Consider the following 26,909-nt stretch of genomic DNA (forward strand, 5'->3'; position numbering starts at 1 on the left):
GCTATTGGTTGAGAGTATATTTGTGGAAAACATCACGGGCGCACTGCAAATTGACACCTCAAAGACAAATAGGTTTGGTGTTAAGTTTTGTTTATTGATATTGGGGATGCGCATTGCCAAGAATGATGTGGTTCGGTAATTGACAAAGGTACCTGGTGAACACACATTAAAGCAGGAATCCAGCCTTAGGCATTACAGTCTGTTTTGACTTAAACCATCGGACGAGATCCGAATGGTGGCAAGTCAAGGCATGGATTTGCATTATCCGCCGAAAGGCAACCTGTATACTACCTAAATCTTGCGTTATACGTAAGGTCTGGCATACAAGGTTGACTTTTAGCGGATATGCGCAATTCTGGTTGACCAAAGGAAAACGTGAGATATCTTCTCAAAAAGCACACAAGCAGAAAATAATAGGAAAACGTGTATGAAACAAGTCCACATGACCATCAACAAGCCCTTGCCGCCTCTACGAATATAGAGGTACTGAAATACAGCCATAGTTGCGGAAATGTAAATCGTATTGTCAAGTAGAAAGCATACTATAGCGTAGCCTTTACTGACGTACCCTTGAGTGAAAATCAACAAAGCCTGCGGGGGTTTTTCACTCCTGTGTCAAAACACCAGTGCCATTCCTCCCATCCGATGCTATGAACCCTTCGCCAGCTGGGTATCAACAGAACCCCGGCCCTTCAAGCCTTACGGAGTATGCATAATCAGCTGAGGCAACGAGGTATCAATCGAGAGCCATTTAGGACTCAGCAGGAGCAGCCTCCTCCTTGGGCTTTTCGGCCTCCTCGGCAGGCTTGTCCTCTTTAGCGGCCTCCTGGCCAGCAGCACCCTCGCCCTCAGCGCTCTCTGACGAGGTCCATAGGGTTAGGTTATCACGGAGAAGTTGCATGATGAGGGTGCTATCACGGTAAGACTCCTCGGACAAAGAGTCGAGCTCAGCGATGGCATCATCGAAAGCTTGCTTAGCGAGATGACAAGCTCGGTCGGGAGAGTTGAGAATCTCGTAGTAGAAGACCGAGAAGTTGAGGGCAAGGCCGAGACGGATGGGATGCGTAGGGGTAAGCTCGGTTTGGGCTACATCGGTAGCACTCTATAAAGGAGATTCTTATTAATATCCACACAACAGCAATAAGTTAAATATAGACAACTTACCTTGTAGGCTTCATGTGCAGCAGTAGCAGCAACCTTGCGCTTCTCACCAGACGCGAATTCAGCCAAGTAGCGGTGGTAGTCACCCTTCCTGTAAGAAAGGAATAAACTGTTAGCATATAGCCACGGAATATCATATTATACCGATAAAAAATAGCAACTTACATCTTGTGGTAGAAAACCTTGGACTCTCCAGTTGCAGCGTTGGGGATCAGACTCTCGTCTAGAACATCCAGCACATCTTGGCAGACCTTCTCCAACTCAGTCTCTATCTTGTTGCGGTACTCACGAATAGTCGCGACGTGCTTGTCAGAGCCTTTGGACTCCTCCTTTTGCTCGATCGAGGAGATGATTCGCCAAGAGGCACGTCGAGTTCCAACGACGTTCTTGTAGGCGACGGAAAGAAGGTTGCGCTCATCAACAGAAAGCTCGCCGCCAAGCTTAGCGACTTCCTTCATGAAAGTGACCATCTCATCGTAACGTTCGGCCTGCTCGCAAAGGCGAGCTAAGAAAGTCTTGCTGTTGTGGGATACCAATTAGTACAATTTTGTTCCATTTATTTTCTTTCACCTTTCATGCGTCGAAAGAGAGGCGTCATTGACGGATAAGACCCGAGGGGGGGAGTATGCGCAGAACAGACGAACCTTTCACGCTACATCATAGAAAAACAAACGTTAGCAAATTCCTTGTAAATAAAATATGCCAGACCGAAGGTACAACTAAGGTTATGCAGGCTGCGTGCGGGAGCGGCGGAGGCGAATGGCAGCATGGGCCGAGACAAGGCCAGTCCTCGAGGGGCGGAAAAGGGAGTCGGGGAGAGAAAACTTACTTCAGTAGTCATCTTGGGTGATTCTAGCGAACGGAGATGAATGTAAGGAGGATTGAGAAAAGATGAAGTAGAGGGAGAAATAGAAAGATAGGCGATGGGTTGTTTATGTGTGTAGGTTTCGCGTGTGGGAAAAGAAAGGAAGACGGAATTGTTTACAGGTCGGGATCGTCGAGTTGAATGGTGTTGAAAATCAACGAGGTTTAAGGTGCGGGAGGAGAAATCAGTAAAAGTAAAATGCTTGCCAGGGCTGCTGGCTGCTGGCTGCTAAGGTCCCAAAATTACGCCTGAGTCTCCAACTTTTGGCACCTGGCTTGTGCGGAAAGAAAACCTTAGGTTGTTGCTGGGCGCTGGCTTTCTGGGCTTTCTCGACCTTGTTGGGGTGACTAAGGTACCTAAACCTTGTGCTATAATGCGCCTCCTTCCAAGGTACCTAGATAGCGTCTGAACCAGTGAATGGCCAGTAAACAGTTGCAAAGGTTATTGCGGAACTGTACCTTTCCACCTATCCCCACAGGCTTATTGCCCCTCATTACCGTCTTCGGCCTGGAATCTTCTCTCACCACCTTTCTCATAGGTGCATTGACCTTATCAAGTGTGTACTATGTACTTGTAACAACGCGATGGTCTCGATGTTAAAGGTGATTTATAAATTTAACAAAAGACTTTTACACCTATCAAAATAATCGTGTCTATAAGATATGTGACAAGTCAGATGAAGCCTTGATTCCATTCAATATCATATTCTATGTACTTCTTATGGTACATAATCGCTTCTACCTAAATTTCCCCCCACTACTATGTAGGTATCATCCGCATCAGCCTTACTGAACTCCGACATTTCATTAGGATTCTAATCGAAAATACTTGGTAGACCGTCAAATTTCTTTTTAAACAAACCAGCAAACTTGGAAGTGTATATCTCTACACAAATTCAAAATACCTCCAGTATACATACATAAAGCTTTCTTCGTCTGTGGATGCGTGTATCCGTATGTTTAGATTTCCTTAGATGTTCAAGGGGCATATGACACAATTGTTTCATTATGTACCTATCCGCGCAGTCAAATTGAACTTTATGTACTCTTCTCATCTGCATCTAGATAAGGTACTTGGATACCTACATATCTCGAATTATGTAGGTACGTATCAAAAACCCGCTGCTTTAAGCTAGCATTGCACAAAACCTCCTTTATGCCGAAGCCAACAGAAGAAGCTGATCGAAAAATACGCATAAATCTGGGTCAGAATCTATGAAACTCCGAGTTCTGTGCTAAGATCCCTTTTCTTTGCATGCAGAGATACTTATGAAATCTCTTCAAACACAGCTACTCGGGGCACGTGACTAACAGTGGTGTAAACCGAGTGGCAGTAAAAGCAGCAATAATGGCACTTTTGATTTGTTGCGAGCAGTACCGAGTTACATTATTCGATGCTGACTCGCATGGCTATTGCCGCGTTGTTGCGCGAGTCGGCTGTGGTATGAGATGAGGGTGACCCAAGACGCGAGAGTTGATTGAGCCGAAACTCACAAAGATCACATCACATCAGTCTTCTAAATCCTACGTGATGCCGTAGAGGAAGTAGATGTACCGGGCAGTGCCGAATAATGCGGAATATACATACTATACACACTATAGCCCACGTTATCGTGAGATTCCAGAACCCCCTATACTGCAGGGTCTTATCAAACGTGTGGCCCATAGGTCCAATGCGTTGTCATCCTTTTCCCAGTGCTGGCTGAGTTGGCACCCTTTTCTTCCAGTCACGAGTCCCTCCTCTCCGAGAAAATCAATCCCATGCGATTGAACGCGACCGAGGCCGATTGAATACCTTGTCACGAGCCGTTAGCTCTCTGCCCTAAATATTCCACTGACCTACCGCCAAGACACCATGGCCATTGAGCTTACACCATTGGCTTTATTCACTATGCTCCGTAGCGTCATCGCAGTAGATCTTACCTCTCAAGATCTGCATATTCAAAACCCATCTACCTAATATAGGTATGATTTAGATGCGGTCACTACTATACCTAGGTATGTATTAGAGCAATGTTTCTTGCGAAGTTTTTTTACCACGAATTTCTTGAAATGTTCATTATGTTACGAATAGCATCAATATCTATCCGTCGACTACATAATTTAACTTTTCAATAGTGTGTAAATGAATATATTAGGCATTAATTTCAGACTTTTACCTCCTATCTGCGCGTTGGGTTTGGATCTCTTCTGGGGCACAGCCAAACCGACTAGAGCCCATTCTGTACATTCAATAAACAACAAATTATCTGTGACTCATAACTCGTCACTAGTCGTGAAATTAGGATATTTGTCCCTACCCCAGTCGACTGGGTCGCCCCCAGGCACACATAGTCCCAATCTCCAGAAGTAGTCTCGATGGGCAAAGAATAATTGCCACAATTTGAATCGACTTGGAACATCCCAAAGACCCTCAGCCCATACAGCTGTTTCTCGACCTCGCTCTTCGGCAAGTATTTGGCCGGCTGTCTTAAGGGATTCCCCCGTTGAGCCAGCAATACATCGTGGGTCATAATCGCCTATGCACGGCCGGACGTCCGACGGTTCAGGAGCTAGATCGGATTTGGAGATGAAGAATTCGCCGGCGTGAGATCTATATCCCCACTCTGACAGCGGGAGCAATGGGACGGGATCATCCACATGTGTCACGCGCCGGTATTTTTGTTCCTCGAATTGCTTTGTTGCTCCAAGTTCGAAGACAGAATCGAGATATTCTGCAAACCCGGAATTTCCCACCCGGGGTTCACCGAATGTCGTCGCGACAAGATTGTCCCATCCGGAACTGACTTTCAACTCCAATGCCGCGAGAGCAGCCACAGCACCTCCCAAACTATGGCCGACCAGGTAAACAGGATAATCGGGATATTTTTCTCGTAGTGGCTTGAGTGCTGGCAGAACAACATTTCTTGCTATTCTCCACGATGCCAAAAATCCCATATGAACCGTACAATTATGACAAACATGTTCTGGCTCCTCAGGTGGCTCGGATCCTCCCTTATCAGGAGAGGGATACGGGACATATTCTTGGGGAATTGTACTTAGGTCGACAACGGTGTTGGTGATACTATATGTACCACGAAACGCGACAATGATAGCTCCTTGATTCTTATCTTGCTCAGTATTAACACCGCTTCTCGACATGCTCGATTGCGGTCCCGGCGCCGTCCCATGGTCAACTGCAATATACCCACAGCTGTCGCTCATCAAGACTCCAGTATTCCATGTCGTCACGAGGTCTAGCGTCGGGAAGTCATCACATCGTGATGCGCAGGAGAAGGGCGGGGCGATACCAGTAGTACCAACGCAGTAAGTTATATCGACAAGGCGGGAGAGACGTTCGAGAGATGCGAAAAGACCGGTTGATATATGCTCGGGAATGGAACCGCCGTCCTGATTTCGTAGAGGAATCTGACTTCCCAGAATAGATCCCCACGTGAAAACGGCTACTGACAGCAACAGCAGCAAAGGAATGACTGACATAGTGTACATTATAGTACAGGGCGCGGACTCGGTTGTAATTTGGATTTGTAGTGTCAAGATTGTGTATCCAGAGAATCAATCCCAAGAATAGCCATGCCCTACAGAACACAGGCCCGTGGCCCGAATATGATGGAGGAAATTGGATGAGGAAAAAGAGGTGTATTAGGTATTACATAGAAGATGGACGAAGACTGAAAAGCGTTTAGGTGACGTTGCGCTCGCGCATTAAGCGTCACACTACAGCAACTCGGTGAGTGTTTAGTGTACGTGATGTTTTAAGTTGGAAGGGACATCATCTCCGACCCCGTTGATATTATTGAGAGATGGAGCCATGGTTAGCCACGGGTCTCAATATTGCTGGGGGAGCACTGTCCAATTTAACATTTAAGGAAATGACGAAGCGAATGACTGCCGGTGACCAATTACAATTCGCCACTAAGCGTCCCATTTCTGGTAACGCGGGGAAGACGTATGGGGTGTTCTTGGTACATGCTGTAATGGGCATTTTTGGTCTAAATAGCGCCAACCTTGCTATAGCTGCAGTATATGTATGTGAGAATCTCGATTAAAACTTTAATTAATACTACATATCAATATGTATGCGCATATGCTAGATGGGCAACGACTCCCGAGATTTGATGGTGTCTAATGCACGTCCATGTTTTCATAATTATAAATCCGATTCTCATTTCTGCCCATGATTATATCTCAATTTGAGTGCAAATAGGTCATAGTCGATTGATATTAGAAGCCTTCACTGATAGCGACTTTCATTCCATTCCGTTCCATCGCTTGGTACTAGCAATTAACGAGATGATGGAGGGGGGTGAGGTACGGGCTCAAGACTGTCAAAATCTCCCGTAATAGTTGATTGTTTAGCTGCGCAGGTTGAAGCCGTAGTCGAATTTGTGCAGGCCAAGTCTGGTGTTACAAGACCAGATGCTTCGTATTGAGGAACACTATAAGTGCTATTAGCGATTTTGTTGTATGGTGAATTATTATAGGAATGGTATACGCACGTTCCAGGACATGCCAACTCAACCAAAGTCAAACCGGCAACTCCAGTTGTCTGATAGATGAATGTAACGTTCGGATCGTCGCAGGGATATTGATTGGAATTTGCGCCTGTAGCCTTCGACGTTGAGTTTTGCGTACAGAAAGCGTTGATGCCGGTGTCCGCATCAGCAAAAGAGAATGAAGTCGTGTTTTTGCTACTGTCGACCCGGTCTGTGTAGATAGTGAAACTAGAGACTGTGAAATTGGCCGGGTAGATGCAGTTTGACGCAGTAGCTTTCAGGCTCGAAGGGACGGCATATTTCAGGGGGGTTGAGATTCCTGTTGTAACCAACAGGCCCAGTAACGTAATGGCATACATGATAGGCAAACGAAGGTTATCCTTAGGATATAATATGAAGTCTTCGGGGTCGAAAGGTTGAATGGATCGAGAAGCTTAACGAGAGACAAGAAAAACGAGAGAAATTGCTTTTAAGAAAGCTCAGTAAATTAATCCACCTAGGGCTACGGCTGCATAGGTATGTGTTGATGGAACAGTTGCTTGCTTTCGTCAGTGCAGGTGGATCATAATACCTATTTTAAATCGAATTCCCTCGCCTTGGGATGGTCTTTCCCCTGCCAAGGAGTACTTCTATCAGATCGGTATGTTCCTTCTGTGCAAATTAAGATGATAAATGTACAAGGGGACGACTAAGCTGTGTGTTGCAGATCCTCACGCAATGGAGAGAATGATTTGCTAGAGGTGATGTATTCTTTCCACAAAAAGACACCCGGCGGCTTCCTGCGCGTAACCGGTAGGTCGGACCTGCAGGGGTTAGGGGGGACAAACTGCCTCTGTAGCCTCTGTAACTATCCTTAATTATAATCTCGTGGCTTTTTAAAGTGGTTCAAACCATCCTCATAATTCAACAAACTAGCAGATGTTAGAAACTTTATGTAGTACAACTCTTACTCTCATCTCGTATTCTTTGTATATCCATTCACTTGATCTAAACCTCGCCGCAACTCCGCCACCTCTATTCGTAATGTGTTGAAGTACCACATATTTGACGTGTATTCTATGTGGTTTAGAACAGACAAACCTAGAAGGCCGGTACCTGCATAAAACATAAAGAATTTAATTATGACAAACACAAATAATGTTAGGGGGGATGTGTATGTCCCTGGTTTGGATGAAAGAAAGAGGCAGGTCGGTACATCCATATGGATGTAGCTGAAAGGTACATAGGTACCACTTGTACGCTATAGCTGGAGATAGGAGGAGTTGGGTGGATTAAGCGTTGTATCTCCAGGGCTCCCACCCACCATTACCTCATTAGCTAACCCCGCTATCGCATTTGACGCGTCTTTGTGCGGGCCTAACTGAAGGAGCTAAACTTCCCTTCAATCATCGCATTATCTTCTCACCATCATCAAATTATGGTTTGATTTGCTTGCGATCTTTAAAAGAATGGACAATATCCACGCACCTACGGTCCCTGCGGGGCCTTCGTCTCGTCCGCTAACAAACGGGAATGCGAAGCACCTGTCCTTTGCCGAGCTTCAAGCTAAGAAAGAGAATCTTGAAGCCGAACTGAAGGCTTTAGGCGGTGTCCTCGACTCGGTTAGTGGCCACTGCTTCTATTGGATTCGGTTTAGATCCTGATTCAATTCGTAGCATGGGGTCAACATGGAAACACCTTTGACTACAGCCGACGGATTTCCTCGAGCAGATATTGATGTCGCACAAAGTAGGGATAATGTTTGTAAGGACCTGCCTTGACATTGAACTGACCGCTCTCCGCAGTACGCACTACCCGAGCGCGAATCATTCACCTAAAAAACGACTACAAGGACCTCATGAACACCATAGAGAAACACCTCCACGAGCATTTTGCGAGTATCCAAGACATCGAAGACGTTGCGCCCGCGCCGGTGAGCCATGCCGAAATGCTGGGCGACTCGATTCCAGAAACGCTAGCGGAAACCTTCGCCAAGGTTAACAGCGTCGTCGCAGACAGTCCAGCAGATTCAGCCGGCTTAAAACCTGGAGACGAAATTCGAAACTTCGGATACGCGAATAAGAGCAACCACGATGACCTGAAGAAAGTCGCGGAATGCGTTCAGGGAAACGAAGGCGTGAGTTGGAATCTTCTGGGATTTAAAAGTAATAAATCCGAGACGTCGACTAATGGTACTTATTTTCAACACAGCAAAGGATCTTAGTTAAGATTTCCCGTAGAGCCGAGTCGAATCGGAGACAGGAGCTACAACTAAATCTTATTCCTCGACGAAATTGGGGAGGTAGAGGTTTGTTAGGATGTCATATTTTACCGTTATAGGGACACCGGACTCATCGAGCACCACCGTTCACCCGATCCTCAGCGAGTATTCGCCCTTACCGTAAATTCCGACATTGCTCCCTCCCAGTGATAATATAAGGTTAGGTCGGGTTGAGAAATATTTCTGCTGGATTGACGAGAAAGATGATTTGGTGATCACAAAGCACGCATGGCTACTTTTGCGGGGGATTATTTAGGTATTTGACGGTTTCAAAGAAGACTGGTCTGGAAAGCAATTGCGCGAGCAGATACCGTAAGATCCTAGTTTATTGCTCGCCCGATCGATGCCTCATCACAACCGCCTGGTTACTTTGCGATGGTGGTTGGGCCTACCGAGTCACAAGATGGAATCAGTTGCTAAAAATACCCCAGGAGGCCACTGCGTCTTGCTTTCAGTCACTGATACCCAAGTATCAAATTAAAACTCGAGAACGTTGATATATTGGCTGGACGTTGGGTCCAAAATGGTACTAAGAGCAAAAAGGGATAAGGACAAACTTAGTGACTGCTAGATGTAGGGGAAAATAGCAGTGAGTATCAGAGTATAGTTCGACAAGAAGGCGGTAGAATTATCCCGAAATCTATTGTTCAAACGTCAAAGAATGGCAAGCATGTGGGCAATTGTTTTTTTTTTTTTTTTTGGTGTGTATTCGTTGAATAGGGAAGCTATGGCACCTATTGTCCCCCAAATGCGCTTTCCAGGAGTTTCTTTGAAAGGAAAGAGAAAGAAGGGGATTGTACACCGCTTTAGTGAATGGGATGATGGAGATGTCTAGAGCTCGTGAAAGTGATCGTTTCCCAATATACGCAAATTAATCCCATATTAATATAAGGTTCCTTCCAAAGAAAACTAGGAAAAAAAAAAGGTAAGTACTATTTTTTAATCAGCATATTTAGGTCGCGACAGTGTGTTTTGGCACATTTAAAGGGAAACCGCCCACTTCAACTGTGCGTCATCGTTGGTAGCGCATTCCATTTATGCCCAGAGTCACGTGCTGCCCCGCAACCAGTGCGCCCGATTTTTTTTCTCTGAGGGAAAACCCAACCTTATTATTATTACTTAGGTCTCTTGCCAGGTTCCGCCGCCTCTCCAATCTCTCAAAAAACATTAGTTCACCCATTACCAACACCGAGTTTTGCGAAACCAATACTCCTTGTCTACTTCTCCATAATATCAAGGTACGTCCGCTCATTCATTGACATATTTCGTGGCCGTCAGCATCGAGATTACGAAGTGAAATTTTTATCTTTTCATCAAACATTCCTAGCCGTTCCCCACTAACGTCGAGCTTAGTCCCCCATCTTCTGTTTACCTCCCGAAGAATAGAAGACCCTTCACGATGGCCGAGTCACCTACTTTCAAGCTCGTCCTTGTCGGCGATGGCGGTACTGGAAAGGTAAGAGTCCCTTCGAATAATTCTATCTAGTTCGCGACATCTTCCTGCTCGATACCTTTCTATCATGCGATAATCTATTTAATCGGTATCGCCCTGCGCAGAATTTGCCCCGCCTTTTCGCACCGCTTCTGAGGACCATACCACTGACCATGATTATTAGACCACCTTCGTCAAGCGTCACTTGACTGGTGAATTCGAGAAGAAGTATATGGCCACTCTTGGTGTCGAGGTTCACCCTCTTGGCTTCACGACCGTAAGTCGAACAATTTTCCGCCTCGTCCTTCCACCCCGCCACCGCTAGCGCAAACGTCTAATTATAACTAGAACTTCGGTAACATCACCTTCGATGTGTGGGATACCGCCGGTCAGGAGAAGTTTGGTGGTCTCCGTGATGGTTACTACATCAACGGCCAGTGCGGTATCATCATGTTCGACGTAACGTCCCGAATCACCTACAAGAACGTCCCCAACTGGCACCGTAAGTAATACTACTAATCCTTAACCTGGTTTTTATTCCGGCTCACTTTTACCTTCCAGGTGATTTGGTTCGTGTCTGCGAGAACATCCCCATTGTTCTCTGCGGTAACAAGGTCGACGTGAAGGAGCGCAAGGTCAAGGCCAAGACCATCACTTTCCACCGCAAGAAGAACTTGCAATACTACGACATCTCCGCTAAGTCCAACTATAACTTCGAGAAGCCCTTCCTCTGGCTCGCTCGAAAGCTCGTTGGCAACCCTCAACTGGTAAGCTGGATTGCTTGTCCTTGCCATTCGTTTAACTGACCATATTAGGAATTCGTCGCTGCACCCGCTCTTGCGCCCCCCACTGCCCAGGTCGACCAAGAGCTCCTTAAGCAATACCAGAAGGAGATGGACGAGGCTGCTAACATGCCGCTACCGGGTGAGGACGAGGATGATGACTTGTAAACGGGTCACGATTAAGGAGCATGGTTCGTGGACGGGAATGGATTTCCAGTAATGCTTCGGCTTCGGAAAGGATTAGGGGCTATTTGTGTGAGATGAGGCAGCACAGTTGCGGATTCTCAGGTCGCGGGTCGATAACCTCTAATGACCGTTGATTTCAGATGCATAGCTGCATTTGCAGCTTCTAGATAGCAGTCTTCCCCCACTAAATAGACATTTATGAGAAAGGAATTGCAGTCTACTAATTTCACATGCCTACTTGTCGATTTAGGTAGGCATTACAATGATTTAATTTAGTACCTAGACATCTCTTGTGATACGAATACACGTCTTTTGATTCGTATTGGGGGTGTTCCGGTTTGGTGTATCCGGAAGCTATGTGAAAATAAGAGGTGATTATAAACGAGAAATCTAGGCCTAGATAGGTACATTTTGACAGTAACAGTTCGTGCCAGTTTGGGTGTGGATGCATGTATGTATGTATGTACATGTAGGTTCCCTATATGAGAGTACGTACCTAGCTTTGAAATGCAAGTCATGACGCTTGCCCAATCGAAAAGAAGTTCTGGACCCCCCAAGATTGTTTAGTAACAGGGATGTTAGCGATATGCTTAATGGGGCTCTAGGAGGCACCTGCCCAGGTGGTCAAAATAATAGGCAGGTAAGGTACGCTAAAGAAGCAACCCTTAGTAACCTTAGTGAGAGAACACGTTGCTATGTAACTTTTTGCCCCGGCTGTATTCCGTAAAAGTCCCCGGTCCACTTTCTTCGACCTCATGAGTGACGATTCTTTTCCACCAGAATCTACACTTTTTTTTTTTTCTTCTTTAAGCACATTCCTCGTTTGTGTTGACAGTTGCACTATTATTTAGTGGCGATTTGCAAGGGCTTAAGTTTGGAGAAAGACTGAGGTTCACTTGAAGACATGTGGCATCTTTAAACCACCGCAAATCTTCGTATTCTTCGCTTTCTTCACACTTATATCACCAGCCCCTCTATTATTCACTTCTTCTCGGTTAAGCTTGGACCGTTCTTCTTACATGCCCACCGATAGGTCCTTACGGTCTTTCTAACATTTCACTTCCTGTTTTATTCCCGTAAGACGCGAAACGAAAAAGAAATTGACGGCGATATCGTTCCCTTTCCTTCGTCGCTCATCATGGAGAGTGCCTTTGCGAAACCCATACCTGAAGTGCTGGCCAACTTCAAGGTAGATGCCAAAGCTGGCCTTACGGACGGACAAGTCAGTGAATTGCGAACCAAATATGGAAATAATTGTACGTTGCGCTGCAAAAGTGGGTGATCTGTGAAATGTACTAATGAACGTAGCTATCCCAGAAGAACCGCCGACGCCCCTCTGGGAACTTATTCTCGAGCAATTCAAAGACCAACTGGTTATAATTCTTTTGGGATCTGCTGCTGTTTCTTTCGTATTAGCCCTCTTTGAGGATGATGAAGCTGGCTGGAGCGCATTCGTTGATCCTTTGGTTGTACGACACCCCGCTAATCTTAACTTGCGACTCAGAAGCTAATTATACTGGTACTTATAGATTTTAACTATCCTTGTGCTTAATGCTGTCGTTGGTGTGTCCCAAGAAAGCAGCGCCGAGAAAGCGATTGCCGCACTCCAAGAATACTCCGCGAACATCGCCAGCGTGATAAGGAATAATGGACATATCTCGCGAGTCAAGGCTGAAGAGTTGGTTCCTGGTGATATCGTCTCGGTATCTGTTGGCGACAGAATCCCCGCCGACTGTCGCGTTGTTGCGATCGAAAGCAACAGTTTCGCCGTTGACCAGGCCGTCCTGACTGGAGAGAGCGAAAGTGTTGGGAAGGATCATACTGCTGTTGTGAAAGATGAGAAGGCGGTGCTCCAAGATCAGGTCAACATGCTCTTCTCGGGAACCACTGTTGTAACTGGACGTGCGACAGCTATTGTCGTTCTGACTGGGTCAAATACTGCCATTGGTGACATCCACGAGAGTATTACAGCTCAGATTTCTGAACCAACGCCCCTGAAGCAGAAGCTCAACGATTTTGGTGATTCTTTGGCAAAGGTTATTACGGTTATCTGTGTTCTAGTGTGGCTGATCAACATCCCCAACTTCGCGGACCCGAGCCATGGAAACTGGACTAAAGGCGCTATCTACTACCTGAAGATTGCTGTTTCTCTTGGAGTTGCAGCAATTCCTGAAGGTCTTGCCGTTGTCATTACAACTTGTTTGGCTCTGGGAACACGTAAGATGGCTGCGAAGAATGCTGTGGTCCGAAGCCTTCCTTCGGTCGAGACCCTCGGAAGCTGCAGTGTCATCTGCTCAGACAAGACCGGTACTCTCACAACTAACCAAATGAGTGTGAGCAAGATCGTATATATCAACCAAGACGGAACCGATTTAGAAGAATTGGATGTTGAAGGTACCACATTTGCACCTAAGGGTGACGTTACGCGCAATGGCAAGGTTGTGAAAGACCTTTCTCAGAGTTCAAGCACTATTCGTCAGATGAATGAGGTTGCCGCACTCTGTAACGATGCTCGTCTCGTGTATGATGCCCGAACTGGTGCTTTCTCTAAGGTCGGAGAACCCACTGAAGGAGCTTTGAGGGTTCTCGCGGAGAAGATCGGTCCCTGTGCACCCGCAAATTCGAACCCTGAAGGTTGTCTTCATTATGCCAGCTCCTGGTATGAGTCTCAGTTCCCCCGACTCGCTACTTATGAGTTCTCCCGAGACCGAAAGAGTATGTCCGTTCTTGTCCAAGCAGGTCAACAGAAGAAGCTTCTTGTCAAGGGTGCCCCTGAATCTATTTTAGACCGATGCGCATTTACTCTGGTTGGTGCCGAGGGAAAGCGGGTTCGCATTGATAACAAGCTTCGCAATCTGCTCATGAAGGAAGTAGTTGATTATGGTAACCGTGGACTGCGAGTCATTGCACTTGCTAGCCTAGATGATGTTGGATCTAACCCCCTGCTTCAAAACGCTAAGTCGACGGCCCAATATGCTCAACTAGAGCAGAACCTCACTTTGCTAGGCCTCGTCGGTATGTTAGATCCTCCTCGACCGGAAGTATCTGGTGCCATCAAGAAGTGCAAGGACGCTGGAATCAGGGTTATTGTTATCACTGGCGACAACCGCAACACCGCGGAGAGCATCTGCCGTCAAATTGGAGTCTTTGGGGAATATGAGGATCTCAAGGGCAAGAGCTACACTGGTCGCGAATTTGATAACCTAAACCCCAGCGAACAGCTCGAGGCCGCTAGAAATGCATCTCTGTTCTCCCGTGTTGAACCAAGCCATAAGTCTAAGCTCGTCGATCTTCTCCAGTCCCTCGGCGAGGTTGTAGCTATGACCGGTGATGGTGTCAACGATGCTCCTGCTCTCAAGAAAGCAGATATCGGTGTTGCCATGGGTTCCGGTACTGATGTATCCAAGTTGGCTGCGGACATGGTACTTGCTGATGACAACTTCGCTACTATCGAGGTTGCTATCGAGGAAGGCCGATCCATTTACAACAACACCCAACAGTTCATCCGCTACCTCATCTCCTCGAATATCGGAGAGGTCGTCTCAATCTTCCTTACTGCTGCCCTTGGCATGCCGGAGGCTCTTATTCCTGTTCAGCTGTTGTGGGTCAACTTGGTTACTGATGGTCTACCTGCGACTGCGCTATCTTTCAACCCTCCCGACCACGATATCATGAAGAGACAACCGCGAAAGCGTGATGAACGACTCATTGGTGGCTGGTTATTTTTCCGATACTTGGTCATTGGCACTTACGTCGGTATCGCTACTGTTGCCGGGTATGCTTGGTGGTTCATGTACAATCCCGAGGGACCCCAAATCAACTTTTACCAACTCTCGCACTTCCACCGATGCTCTACTGAGTTCTCCGAAATTGGATGTGAGATGTTTAGTAACGACATGTCCAAGGCAGCCTCGACTATCTCTCTCTCCATCCTCGTGGTCATCGAGATGCTTAATGCCATGAACGCTCTATCATCCAGCGAGTCTCTGTTGACTCTGCCGCTCTGGGAAAACATGATGCTCGTTTACGCAGTTGGGCTATCCATGGCGCTCCACTTTGCACTGCTTTACACTCCCGTCCTTCAGACTTTATTTTCAATTTTGCCTCTGAACTGGACTGAGTGGAAAGCAGTGCTCATCATCAGTGCCCCCGTTATGTAAGTCATATTTCACTGATCAGAGTCGAAACACACAAAAGCTGACTTTCAATAGTATCATTGATGAAGTCCTCAAGGCAGTCGAAAGGCAATTCTTCATCCAGAAGACTACAGATGAAGCCGAAAAGGCCAAAAAAGAGGCGTAACCAGGTGCAAACCTGTAATCTAGATAGACTAGACTAGACGTTCATACGCATTCTGAATTATGCGTTATGAACAACCCAAATTAAATAAAATGAATGAGAAATACGTTTGATTGAGGTATTCATCTTGACATTAGCTACCTTGAATAAGGCACTACTTAGATATTGGTACAATGGTGTGCTCTAATTGCCATCGTACGCCTGCTCTTTTCTGTTGTGATTTATTGATCCCATTCAACTCTTGTTCCAGGAGCATATCCTCCCTTTTGAATTGAATTGACGTGGCCATTTTATCACGTGTATCATCAGTCACTTTGGAGGCCGTCTATGGTACGCCCTAGTGAAGCCCAAATAGTATTGATCCAGACTACGAGCATTTTAGTCTTGTCGGCCCTTCAATAATCTCTTAGTGACCTTGTCCTTCTCGATAATGTATACGTGTGCACCCCATCCTGATAGAGCGTCTCGGTCGACGGCACTCAATAGAGCCTGAGAGATCGTCTCGAAGAGGTCATCAGGGCCCTAAATACACGTATTAGTAAGAAATTCAGTAATGGTATTTAAACGAAGTTACTCACTAGATCGGGTTCCCACAAACTCTCGCACATACCGAACAACTGTTCGGAAGCGGTACCACTAACAATGAAGTCCTTGGCGAAGTCGATACAACCGATCGAATCGAAACCGCAGATAAACGGCTTGCTAGACTTGGGATCGAGACCGGCGACGACGGGGCTGACGAAGTAAGGACCGAAGCGGCGTTCGTACAAAGAAGACGAGACGAGGTTGGCGAAGGTGGCTGGTGCGATGTTGCGCTCCTCGCGTAGTCGGTACATGTTCACTTTGTAGCGGAATAGATCCGAGACTGTCGAGACATCGGTGGCTAGCCCCGTGAGCCCGAGGAACACGTCGCCGTATTGGAAGATCTTGGGGAAGTTGTTGGATACGGTGAGTGCTTGGAGACCGAGACGTAGATCGCAGGCGATAGCTACGCAGTCTTTGCCTACCATGGCTACGCAGGCGCCTCCATCTGTTTATTGGGGAGAGGTTTTGGTCAGTTATTTTTGCTTTTATGGCTGTGGAGGAAGTGGTTGTTCGCACTTATAGAGAATGGTGACGACTGTTCGTATGTGTTAGTTAGAGCCTGTTATTCTGATTTGGAGCTTGAAGGGAGCTTACCATGGGGTCGAATGTATTATTGGGAATGGGGAAATACGACGATAGAGTTTGTCAGATCGTAATTTATTTGGCCTTTACTCAAATTTGGGTGGTCGATGGTATGTCGTCGTAAAAGAAGGGATTCGTTGTATGAGGATAGCTTAATAGCCTGGCCTCGCTGAAGGTTGGTAGTAGTAATTGCAATTAGAGAAGCAACTGCTGCTGTTTAGCGTCGGCAAGGCAAACACGACTGGCGCGGCAGCTCAGCTCCAAATCGGGGCAGGTCCCCCAGTACGGTCCGCCCAACTCTTGCTCGGAAAATTAGCGGCTTACGATAATGTAGATAGGTACATCATCATAACGTGCTGTTTCCATTATATTTGTAAGTATATACACTGACAGGGATACTTGTAATGATTGCCCCTCCATTCAATCAGTCAATTAATTCATCAGCCAGAAAGCTGCCTGTATTTAGCGTCCAGTGCGACGGCGGAGAGCTAATGTAATTAGTTGACAGTGCCTTCCTTTGCTTGCTACAAACGTTGATGCGATCTATTACTAGATACATATTCTTTCATATTCCATCAACTGAATAACCTTTATAAGACACGTTTGTGTTCGTTTCTAATAAATAAACGCATAGTTGTTCTTCAAGCCTGAAACTCTACGGATATTTCAAAGAGAATCTAGAAACCCGAAAAAACCCCCCATTATATCAACTCCATTATCTTTATCTTTTACACCCACTTCTTATAGACATCACCTCTAGAGGCCCTGCAACTCATGGCGACCAACGTCAAAGTTGTGGGAACAGACCTCAAACAGGTGACAATCAAGGTCAACCCAGGCACCTATTTAACAGATATTCTAGAACAAGCTTGCGAAAAGCTTAAGGCCGATCCTAGCAAATTCCTATTGAAGCACAAGCAGAAGCAGCTCGATCTATCCAAGACATGGCGAACTTCAGGTCTACCTCCGGGCGCTAAGCTCGAACTTGTCGTCCGATCCAATACACCTACCGCGATCAACGTCGCTTTACAATTCCCGGCTCCCGAGTCAAATCTATTCCCACCGTCCGGCCGAATCACGGAGAAACTACCCAACGATTTCACACTATGGCAACTTCTGCGCCAGTTCGAGAGCGGTACGGCAAGTCAAGGGAAGAACTTGAACATCACAGGGAGGGGTATAGCGCAGACGAGTAATGGTACCGCCGCGGGCAGTGGGCAGTTGTATTACGAGACACCTGTCCTGACGATCGAGAGCCGAACGTTGTCGACCTTCGCCGACTTTCAGAAGACCCTAGCACAATTAGGATACAACTCAGGGAGCGTCTTAATACGTTTATCCTTTCAGAAAACCGATAAGACTCTGGCGGATGCTATGGGGGATATAAGCCAGTTCTTTAGGGCAGAGGAGGAGGATCAGAAGGCAGAAGGAATCGCTGCTGTGCCGGCAGCTAGCGATATTGCGACTCCCTCGGCCGATATCCAACCTTCAAATGATGCGCCGATCAACCCCCCGGTAGATGAACCGGAAACTAGTGTGCCTAACGATACTCCCCAAGACGTTGCGGGACCGTCTTCCGTGGCACAAGCACCCCCGGATGCTATGGACATCGACGAACCGTCCTCCGACAACCGACCCGTCACCATATTCTCAGCACCCTCATCAGGTACCCCAGCCGCAGCTTTACGAACAGACGCTGACGAATCCTTCGCTCCACGAATCGAACACGCCCAAGCCCACCAAAGGCTACTTAAGACCGCAGGCGAAAACAAGCGCCTTCTTTCAGATCAAGAGCTCGAAGCAAAGGCTGCTACTGAAGACGCCAAAGTCGCCGCCGTCAAGTCTATCAGGATAAAAGTCCGCTTCCCTGACAACTTCTCCGCAGAATGGCCCTTTGGTCCAGAGGATACCGGTGCGACGCTCTACTCAGAGATCAGAAAGCTGATGGCAAATGAAACGGCACAATTCAAGTTGGCGCTGCCGCCTGGCAAGATAGTAATTAAAGACGACAGCAGCCCCCCAAGCAAGCTAATCGGTGGATATCGTTTAAGCTCAAATACATTGGTGAATTTCATGTGGGATGACAAGGTGCCCACCCAAGTTCGGCAACAACCTTTCTTAAAGGGCCAAGTCGTTGGTCGGGCACAAAACGTAGTTGTCCCTGAGACGCCAGAAGTTGAAGATGAAGATGTGGCGGGCCCTAGTGTTAACGTGTCCATGATCGCTCCCAAGCCCAAGGCTGAAGGGGATGGGTCTGGATTCAAGAAACCAAAGTGGCTCAAAGGCTTCGGTAAAAAGTAAATAGTGAAATGATAATGAACAGTGGGGTATCCTGAGGCTGCGATGGGCTATGAGTAGTGGCGTTAGCACTTGATATAATCTAGAATCGGTCAAACTAGCATTTGCTCGGAGTTCAGGTGGCATGCGACCCTTGACCAGCGTCGTTCATATAGGTAGTCACTCATCGAAGATTCTCAACACATCAGAAAAGTAAAATTTAATTGCCCGGATTCCCATTTGTGTCGGTTGGTATTGCAATAAAGTGATTAGCACAAGGCTACAGTAGCATGAAGCTATCTCTGTCCGAACCAATCCTCCGTAAAATCATCAATGCCGAAAGACGGACGCCAGACCTCATGCCATGATTGCTTTTTTATCGTACCCTCGACTCCCATTAACCGCCATATCCTCTCGAGATCATGTCGTTTAGTGACCGGCTCTGCGGGACTCGGCGATGACACGCTGGAGCTCGTCGACCTTCTTCTTGGCACGGCCGAAGGTACCGAGCTAGTAGATATTGTCAGTTATGATTATAGTTGATGGAATAGATATCGAGATGACGTACCCGCTTCTTGGCTAGCTTACGGGCTCGCTTGTCCTTGCTGTTTCGTAGCAATTCGATTACTCGGCGCTCATAGGGGGCAAGACTAGAGTCAGATATAAACGTTAGCGATTGTGTTCATATATGTAGGAAAATTTTCTTCCTGTGATATTGATCCTACAGCGATCGATCACCTTTCTAGGTGATCGAGCAGACAATCAGGAATATGAATATAAAGGGAAACTTACCCGGCAACCTCCTTGACGATGTCACGGACGAAAGCAGTTCGCTTGCTAAGGTGACCCTTGGTCCGCGAGACACGGGGCTTGACGACGCGGGGGGTGGTTTTCTATACGTGCCGAAAAGTCCATATTAGCCCATTGTCCATCGTCTGCTATAGTGCAATGTATTGCCACCAAAGGAAGTGATTGCAAGAGCAGAGATCCTCCACGAGGTGAGACGGGCGGAATCGACTCTTGAATTTTGCTTCTTTTCCTCCAGGTAGGCAGGTAGATAAATAGTATTGGTGATCATCTTACATATCCGCGGTTGATACCGATGGTAAGCCCAGTACGGGCGGGTGCTTCCTTGGCCATCTTTGTCGGTTGTTGTGATGAACCGGTTGGTGATGGCTGTGGTGGTTAGTAAATTCGCGATGCGAAAAAAAAAGGAAGAGAAGGGAATATTAAAGTATCACCAAGTTTAAAGTTGGAGATTTTTGTCAATTGGGTGGGCGGGTTTGTGGTGTGGGGCCATGTAAAAATTAAGCGAAAATCATACACGATCTAGCTTGATTGGCCAGCCTTGTCTCTGCCCTCAAGAAACCTTAAGATAAGCTAGGTGGGTCAACCCCAAGAAATCACGATAGCCTACTGGTGGGGGCTACTTAGGTACATGCACTTGCGTATTCTTTGGAACGCGGGCTGGACTGTTACCTTACGTTTCCGACCCGCCGACCTTCACCGGCGGTGTCTTTACGAGAAAAATCCTATCGTATTCTTTGTTCGTGAAGTTGAGAATGGCGAGATAGATGCATAACATTGCGTACACTTTTCCTCAACTTCTCATCGTTTTCAAGCCAACTTTATTAGATATCATTACAGGTATGATATCATCTAATAATAAAATACCTGAGCTATATGGCTTTAGATTGATGACTACATGCCTATTCCGTCTTTACGAAAATGAGAAATGTGGATCGTTATTTTGCACATCGGAATGTCGCTTGTTACCGGGGTTGGCGATATGACGCAGCTTCCATTGGTGTCACGGCGGGCAGGGCAGGCTTGATGAACGCCGCGCGCCTACCTTTCTAGAGTAAAGTTAGGTTGTATCACCTCATAAACATTGGAAGGAACCCGATCAAATATTTACGAAACCTCGTCCGGGACAGACGCAAGGTAGGAGCTTGTCTCTCTTTCAATTTTCAATTTTTCATCATCTTATCGTCTTATTATCCTAACTCTAATTTCTTCCCTCTTCCCTCTTTCTTTCCCTTCGCAGGCTCGAAGCCAGCCCGCAGTCGCTCACTTCTCATTCGTTATCGTCACCTCTCTTTTCTTCCTTCTCTCTATCAGTACCATCACTACCAGGGTTACTACTACTGCATGGCCCAACTTGCAGTATCACCTGCATCAACCATGATCCCAAGGGGAGACTTTTCGTCTTCCATTTAATTTACATTTACAAATACTACTCTTACATTGTTCCCTTGTTCTCGTTCTTGATTGATCATTATGTTTTGAATCGAGTCTTGGCCGGTTGGTTGAATGCCTACTTTTGGTGTCTTGGAGCGACATATTGCATCTTCACCTCTTTCTTGGTCCGCATTTCTTGGCCACCTTTCCTCATCATCATGTCTCTCACCATCTTGAGAGACCCTTCTCCTCAACCATGTTCACATAGCAGTTCTTTACGCATTACCGGTAAAGCCAATTGGCCAATGGCCATCAAACTAAATCGAACCGATACGGATCTAGGCCTTAGCTCCGAAGATACCGATTTATTTCGAACCGACAGCGAAGATGCTTGGAAAACGTTGGATAATATAGCTGTTCTTGGTTTGACTTTGGAAAATAGCGAGGATGAGACGACACGTTCAGGCGAATTACCTAGATTGTCCATTGAAGGTGATGAGGCCGAGGCCGGGTACTTGGAATCCTCCTCTTCACCGCTAGTCGGCCCGTTCCAGAAGTGGATGAGAAACCTACACAAACGAGCACATCGTTCGAGGACCCATCATCACCACGGCCGATTCGATCCTTTCCCGGAATACTCGGAATACACCTTCGGGGATGATTCCCTGGCCCCAGATGGCCACAGGAAGTCATCTTCCGGTTCCTCGTATGGGTTCGTTAACGCTGTCAGGAGCGCAAGCATAAGTCTTGCAAGCGCCAGCGTGGTTACGCGGCCGAGGAGGCATACCGGGCGATCGTCGCTTCAAGGCAGGTCAGAAATCAGTAGCAGGGGATCAACTTCTGGTCCGCGATGTTCTGAGGACAGCACATGTTTTGAACGGACAATGTCAAATGACCCAGGTGTGACGGAACGGTTGCTTCAAAGACGCCGTATTTTGGAAGAAATTATCGATACGGAAGAGAGTTATATTGGTGATGTTAAATTCCTCATGAACGTAAGACCCCGGTCAAGCTGCCCTCCCTATCCGACTACTAGTATTAATTCATCTCTTAGGTTTATGTCACCATTCTGGCTTCTTTGCCATCACCACATATGGGCCTTCGTTCCTCGATCAACCGTAATCTAACAGATATAGTCGAATTGCATGAAGAAATCCTTGGTGAACTGCATCGAATCGTGCCAAATTCTGAGTATACGCAGCCCGAGCGAATCCCAGTAACACCCAATCCGCCAACATCTAAGAAACATCATCGTTGGCGCAGTCTAGATTCTGTCCCGGAAGAAAAAGGGGGTGCATCATGTTGGCTACAGGACATTCCTAGTGTGTTCGCTGAACCATCTGTTGCGGCTGAGGTAGCTCATATATTCGGCAAAAGGGTTAGTATACCCCTTAGCAACGAGCTTATAGGCTCATCCCCTACTATCGTTAATTACTTGAGTGCATTAACACTATGTCAGATGAACCGTTTCTTCATCTACGAAGAATATGGCGCAAAGTACGAAATGATGATCAAAGATGTCGCATCTGCTCATCGGACGATGCCCCAATGGGAGACATACCAAAAAGGGCTAGAAGCATTGGCTGCTTCGTTGGGCGCTATTAACCATCATCTTGACCACTCGAGGAAATCTCTAACTATTGGTGATCTCTTGGTCAAAGTGAGTCTTAATCTAGTAAAGTTCAAGAATTTGGCTAATATCGGGAAGCCAATCCAAAGGATTTGTAGATATCCTCTCCTTTTCGCGGAGCTCTTGAAGTATACACCTGTATGCGATTGCCCAAATTCGCATATGGAGATAGAGAACGTTCTCATCCGATTACGTGAGGCTACATCTGAGATCAATCGTGCGACGGATGATCCACGAATGAAAACGACGATGGAGCAAACATGGTTACTTCAGGACAGGCTTGTGTTCCCTAACCAAGTAGGTATTAACCCGCTTTGTGATTGCTTCTATTTCTAAGTATTTAGCAGAGACTAGATGCAGCTTCGAAGACCGCAATTCGTTCGTTTGGACAAGTTCGGCTCTGCGGTGCCCTGCACGTATGCTGGCAGAGTAAAGACGGCGTGGAAGGCACCTACATGGTTACACTTCTGTACAAAGACTGCTTGTGTCTTGCCACGACTAGCAGGGCAGACCAGACCTATACCATCCAGGCTTGTATAAGTCTTAATGACATAAAGGTCGAGGAAGTTGACAATGGCCGAGGTAAGCTCACTCTGACATATGTGTTTAATTCCGTCCTGCTCATCATGCTCACATAATGAAGGCCTACAATGCCACACCGCACCTTTCTCTTGGAAGCTTGTATTCGAATGTGATCACCAACTTTACGAAATAATCATGACAGCGTGTTCTCCGAAGGAGGAACTAGAATGGCGCACTCGCCTTACACGACAAGATTCAATCGAACCATATGAAATATCAGAACCCATATTTTATAGCTCAATCTTCTTCAACATAAAGAGTCTGGGAACCATTTTTGGAAAACCAGGTACCGTTGCTCGTCGTCTCTCCATCCATAGAGCTACTACAGTTGGACCAAAATCGCCATTATGCCAAGTCATACTCAAGAACACGAGCACGATAAAGGACAATTCACCGGCGAATCCGACCTCGCAAATTAACCGTTCACAATCACTGTTGACAACCAATACACGTATTCCCGTCCTTGCCCCTTCTCGAGGAGATCGAGCTCGTCTGGAGGCGTTGCTGGCGGATGTCTGGAGCCGCAAGTTTCTCCCCTTCCCGGGCATAACAAGCCGTTCGAGAAGTGAGCACCTCGTTCGTAGCTCGGCATCAACCGTTATGCGGAAGCTGAGTGTCGCAAGTATTACTAGTTCTTTCGCGAAGCGTTCGACTAGCACGACCAATGTGGCGAAGTTGAGCGAAAACGGTGACTCACAAATCGACGACGACAAATTAATTGCCGGGTTGATTAGGATTCGTACGGCTGAAGATATTAAGCAAAGACTGCCGATGATCCAGGATGAATCTGAGCACACAAGCAGCCAAAGTTCAAGCGTCTTTTCTACAACTGATATTCAGGAGCAATCAGGAACAGTTAAAAAACTTGACTCTTCAAAACTTGATTTGGAATGGTTAGAGGAACATGGGGTTTCCAAACACTCAAGTGGAATACGTCGAAGTAGACAGACATCAGTGTCAGCAAGGTCATCGCCATCTTGTACTGACGAGGAGAATATATATCAAGGACTCGGAACGAAACATCGCTTACACGAAACATTAACTAGTATTAGGCCCACCGGGAAGTGGCCTAGGGTTGGAGCCATCAACAAGGGGTTGATGGCATCCAGCATTCGCAGCATTTTTAGATGAAGTGAAGGCAACTTCAGCATTACACACCAATGGTTGGGTATAGATACACACGGTTTGGACTGGCTCTGGCTTGGGGTTATACCATTCTTTTGTTTTCTTGTTTTTCTCTCGCGCGATGACACCGGAACGGCACCAGATTCCTTATGAGGTTTTGCTTTTCGTCTACTGCCTTGACGGGGCTTTTAGACTTGGACAACTACGATTATACCCAGGAGCAATGTAGTCAGGTTAGAAAACAGGAAAGTTTTATGTTATTCAGTTTTATGATACTGAAAGCCCTTCAAGGACTGGCTATAACCATGGTGCTTGATTTTCGGATATCAAGTGTACAGTGTGACAATAGTGTGTAGCTTGTCTCGTGATCAATCCTACAAACAGAGCTAGAGCTTCTGCATGCACGTCAGCACCTTGTTACAAACAAATACATAATCGTTTTAGTATAGACGCAGCCTTACAGACATGTAAACATTCCACTTACATACCTCCTCACACCATTTCATCAACTAATCTAGTTTTGTTTCGGTGATGGTCGGCTGCTCCCGTCTGGTATGTCGGTACCTAGGCTAACGTTGATCCTTTGTCTTAGCCACGTAGCAGGTACATTCAAATGACAATATCTGATGCACTTCTCTGTCTTATTCCAGTGCTTTCGAAGTTAAATTATTCGCCAAAATCCTGATGTACCAAGTAAAAAGCACAGGCAATAAGGTGAAAGGGCTTGGTCGTGTCTAAATTCCCTTGTAGATCCTTGTCCCAAGCTCCGCCGGTGACGTCAGTCATATCGCCGGGGGAGTAGATGCAGGTACAAACAGCAGTATTGAGCACAGCTTAGAGGGGCAAGGTACATACAGGCTTGGTTTGTATGTAAATGATGACGTAGTTGCTGCCGTTTGGTAAGAGCATGCCACATGATGATCGAATGGAGCAGCTAACCATGGAAAAGGCAAGAACAGCTTTACTTGTAGCCATATTTGAAGCTTTGTATGCCTACCTAGATAGAGCTTTTTTTCTAGCTTTTCTTTATTTCCCCTCAATTCATTCAACTTACTCAATTCCATCATAATCACGATCTTCAACCAACAATATTCACATTCAATCCTTTTCACCAACTATCCATATCCAATCTAACACCATCTACGTCTCGATTCGAATAATCAGAAAAAGTATTAAGACAATCGTCATCTAAACCTACAATTTACCATTCCATTTCTTCATTCGAATTCAATACAAATCGCCCATCATGACTAAGGGAGAAGCTACTCAAGTCAAGGTCCACTACAAGGGCAAGGACGAGGACTTCATCATCTTCGTCGACGACATTGAGACCTACAAGAAGTGGAAGAACGACAAGTCCGTTCCCATGGCCCACTTCATCTCCGCCTTCAAGATCTTTGTCACACACAAGTAAGTCCTACCTTGGCACGTGCTTTCTTGTTTCCCTCGGGCTCTTCCCCGATCCTCATCCTTCGGAACACGATGGTGTTGTATCGGGATCGGTCAAATCATATCCCCAATTCAGCAGACGAGGCGATAAGGCGCACCTGTAATACGACGTTGTGTTTTCCTGCCCTCTTCCCATCGATTTCAATACTTTGCCGCCCCAGCGCTTGCGAGCTGAATGTGTACCACCAATCCTTCAAATCTGCAACGGTCGGCCCCCAAATCCGGTCCAGCTCGCGGCAAAACGGGTGTCATTGAGCGACTACCTCGCCTTAACCGCCAGGAACCAATTCGAAGCCCTCCCAATTCATGCAACATCCAACATTGATCCACTCAATTGAAGACGGCGGCTAACCTGTTGTGTCAATAGGCAAGGAGCACAAGGCCAGATGGATGGCGCGTCCAAGTCAACACTCGAGAACGAGTTCGGTGTTTCCAACGAAGATGAAGTCATTAAGAAGATACTAGAGAGCGGTAGCATCCAGGAATCCGAGGTAAGACTAACCGTTTTTCTAAATTGATACCGTAAAGGTCTTACACAATTGCTAACCACCATAACTCAAATAGTTCCCTGAGCGCCAAGGACCCAAGAACGATGCCCAGCAAGGCTCCATTGTCGCTGGACAAGTTGCAAGATAGAGTTATGCGCTCCTTCACAGGCAGCGCCAGAGAAAAGCTGTTGCGCTGTCCTTCACAAGACCAACTTGCTGCAAATCGATGAAGCCGCAGTTAGGTCTGTTGGGGCGTCATGATCGATTGGCCCTACAACTCATCAACCAGATGAATTTTGCAAGCGATGATTACAACCCTGTTAGGTAGCTACCAGCTGTGCCAACGAGGAAAGATTTCGCGATGGATTTGCAAAATAGTCGTTGCTAGCGACAAATGAATCCCAATTGATTCAAATCAACTATGACTTCATTTCAATTAATCCGTGAATGATGTAATCGTGCCTTCATTAATTAATTCGAAGCGATCTCTATTACCAAGGCTCTGCGTACAAATTAGTCGTAGTTCAAGT

The 26,909-nt window shown here is 46.5% G+C and overlaps 11 protein-coding genes across 11 annotated transcripts; 6 read left to right on the plus strand and 5 right to left on the minus strand.

The window, feature by feature from the left end:
* Positions 1–751: 751 nt before the first annotated feature.
* On the minus strand, positions 752–2,002 carry F4822DRAFT_433576 (14-3-3 protein; the record flags this gene model as incomplete). The annotated part of the gene is made up of 5 exons (XM_051461863.1): positions 752–1,102; positions 1,165–1,252; positions 1,327–1,680; positions 1,806–1,813; positions 1,991–2,002. The coding sequence occupies 5 exons, from the start codon at positions 2,000–2,002 to the stop codon at positions 752–754; spliced, it is 813 nt and encodes a 270-aa protein (XP_051310823.1).
* A 2,036-nt stretch (positions 2,003–4,038) lies between these two features.
* On the minus strand, positions 4,039–5,671 carry F4822DRAFT_381764 (alpha/beta-hydrolase). The gene has a single exon (XM_051456414.1). The coding sequence runs from the start codon at positions 5,512–5,514 to the stop codon at positions 4,282–4,284; it is 1,233 nt and encodes a 410-aa protein (XP_051310824.1). The 5' UTR covers positions 5,515–5,671; the 3' UTR covers positions 4,039–4,281.
* Positions 5,672–6,192: 521 nt separating this feature from the next.
* F4822DRAFT_381670 (uncharacterized protein) lies at positions 6,193–7,491 on the minus strand. Its single transcript, XM_051456413.1, has 2 exons — positions 6,525–7,491; positions 6,193–6,464 (listed from the first exon to the last, which is right to left on the minus strand). Exons 1-2 carry the CDS (start codon positions 6,878–6,880, stop codon positions 6,311–6,313), a joined length of 510 nt encoding a protein of 169 aa, XP_051310825.1. The 5' UTR covers positions 6,881–7,491; the 3' UTR covers positions 6,193–6,310.
* Positions 7,492–7,831: 340 nt separating this feature from the next.
* On the plus strand, positions 7,832–9,141 carry F4822DRAFT_381805 (uncharacterized protein). The gene is made up of 4 exons (XM_051456415.1): positions 7,832–8,122; positions 8,177–8,249; positions 8,306–8,637; positions 8,712–9,141. The coding sequence occupies exons 1-4, from the start codon at positions 7,970–7,972 to the stop codon at positions 8,838–8,840; spliced, it is 687 nt and encodes a 228-aa protein (XP_051310826.1). The 5' UTR covers positions 7,832–7,969; the 3' UTR covers positions 8,841–9,141.
* Positions 9,142–10,180: 1,039 nt separating this feature from the next.
* On the plus strand, positions 10,181–11,163 carry F4822DRAFT_433580 (GTP-binding nuclear protein GSP1/Ran; the record flags this gene model as incomplete). Its single annotated transcript, XM_051461864.1, has 5 exons — positions 10,181–10,237; positions 10,398–10,490; positions 10,562–10,715; positions 10,775–10,980; positions 11,029–11,163. The coding sequence occupies 5 exons, from the start codon at positions 10,181–10,183 to the stop codon at positions 11,161–11,163; spliced, it is 645 nt and encodes a 214-aa protein (XP_051310827.1).
* A 603-nt stretch (positions 11,164–11,766) lies between these two features.
* F4822DRAFT_417172 (calcium-transporting ATPase sarcoplasmic/endoplasmic reticulum type) lies at positions 11,767–15,599 on the plus strand. The gene is made up of 4 exons (XM_051459414.1): positions 11,767–12,437; positions 12,490–12,650; positions 12,711–15,337; positions 15,393–15,599. Exons 1-4 carry the CDS (start codon positions 12,320–12,322, stop codon positions 15,481–15,483), a joined length of 2,997 nt encoding a protein of 998 aa, XP_051310828.1. The 5' UTR covers positions 11,767–12,319; the 3' UTR covers positions 15,484–15,599.
* Positions 15,594–16,833, minus strand: F4822DRAFT_417173 (proteasome component PUP3). The gene is made up of 4 exons (XM_051459415.1): positions 16,660–16,833; positions 16,582–16,600; positions 16,059–16,510; positions 15,594–16,002 (listed from the first exon to the last, which is right to left on the minus strand). The coding sequence occupies exons 1-4, from the start codon at positions 16,660–16,662 to the stop codon at positions 15,859–15,861; spliced, it is 618 nt and encodes a 205-aa protein (XP_051310829.1). The 5' UTR covers positions 16,663–16,833; the 3' UTR covers positions 15,594–15,858.
* Positions 16,834–17,081: 248 nt separating this feature from the next.
* Positions 17,082–19,126, plus strand: F4822DRAFT_417175 (putative UBX domain protein). Its single transcript, XM_051459416.1, has one exon. The coding sequence runs from the start codon at positions 17,422–17,424 to the stop codon at positions 18,946–18,948; it is 1,527 nt and encodes a 508-aa protein (XP_051310830.1). The 5' UTR covers positions 17,082–17,421; the 3' UTR covers positions 18,949–19,126.
* On the minus strand, positions 19,127–20,187 carry F4822DRAFT_417179 (ribosomal protein L36e). The gene is made up of 4 exons (XM_051459417.1): positions 20,008–20,187; positions 19,717–19,817; positions 19,493–19,574; positions 19,127–19,434 (listed from the first exon to the last, which is right to left on the minus strand). Exons 1-4 carry the CDS (start codon positions 20,062–20,064, stop codon positions 19,354–19,356), a joined length of 321 nt encoding a protein of 106 aa, XP_051310831.1. The 5' UTR covers positions 20,065–20,187; the 3' UTR covers positions 19,127–19,353.
* An 833-nt stretch (positions 20,188–21,020) lies between these two features.
* On the plus strand, positions 21,021–24,908 carry F4822DRAFT_381995 (Dbl homology domain-containing protein). Its single transcript, XM_051456416.1, has 6 exons — positions 21,021–22,100; positions 22,160–22,483; positions 22,565–22,765; positions 22,814–23,032; positions 23,080–23,317; positions 23,379–24,908. The coding sequence occupies exons 1-6, from the start codon at positions 21,324–21,326 to the stop codon at positions 24,446–24,448; spliced, it is 2,829 nt and encodes a 942-aa protein (XP_051310832.1). The 5' UTR covers positions 21,021–21,323; the 3' UTR covers positions 24,449–24,908.
* Positions 24,909–25,357: 449 nt separating this feature from the next.
* On the plus strand, positions 25,358–26,798 carry F4822DRAFT_417184 (shwachman-Bodian-diamond syndrome protein). Its single transcript, XM_051459418.1, has 3 exons — positions 25,358–25,852; positions 26,259–26,382; positions 26,456–26,798. Exons 1-3 carry the CDS (start codon positions 25,689–25,691, stop codon positions 26,525–26,527), a joined length of 360 nt encoding a protein of 119 aa, XP_051310833.1. The 5' UTR covers positions 25,358–25,688; the 3' UTR covers positions 26,528–26,798.
* Positions 26,799–26,909: the final 111 nt, after the last annotated feature.

This window comes from Hypoxylon trugodes (genome assembly GCF_022578975.1).
Source record: "Hypoxylon trugodes strain CBS 135444 unplaced genomic scaffold F4822scaffold_9, whole genome shotgun sequence".
NCBI lineage: Eukaryota > Fungi > Ascomycota > Sordariomycetes > Xylariales > Hypoxylaceae > Hypoxylon > Hypoxylon trugodes.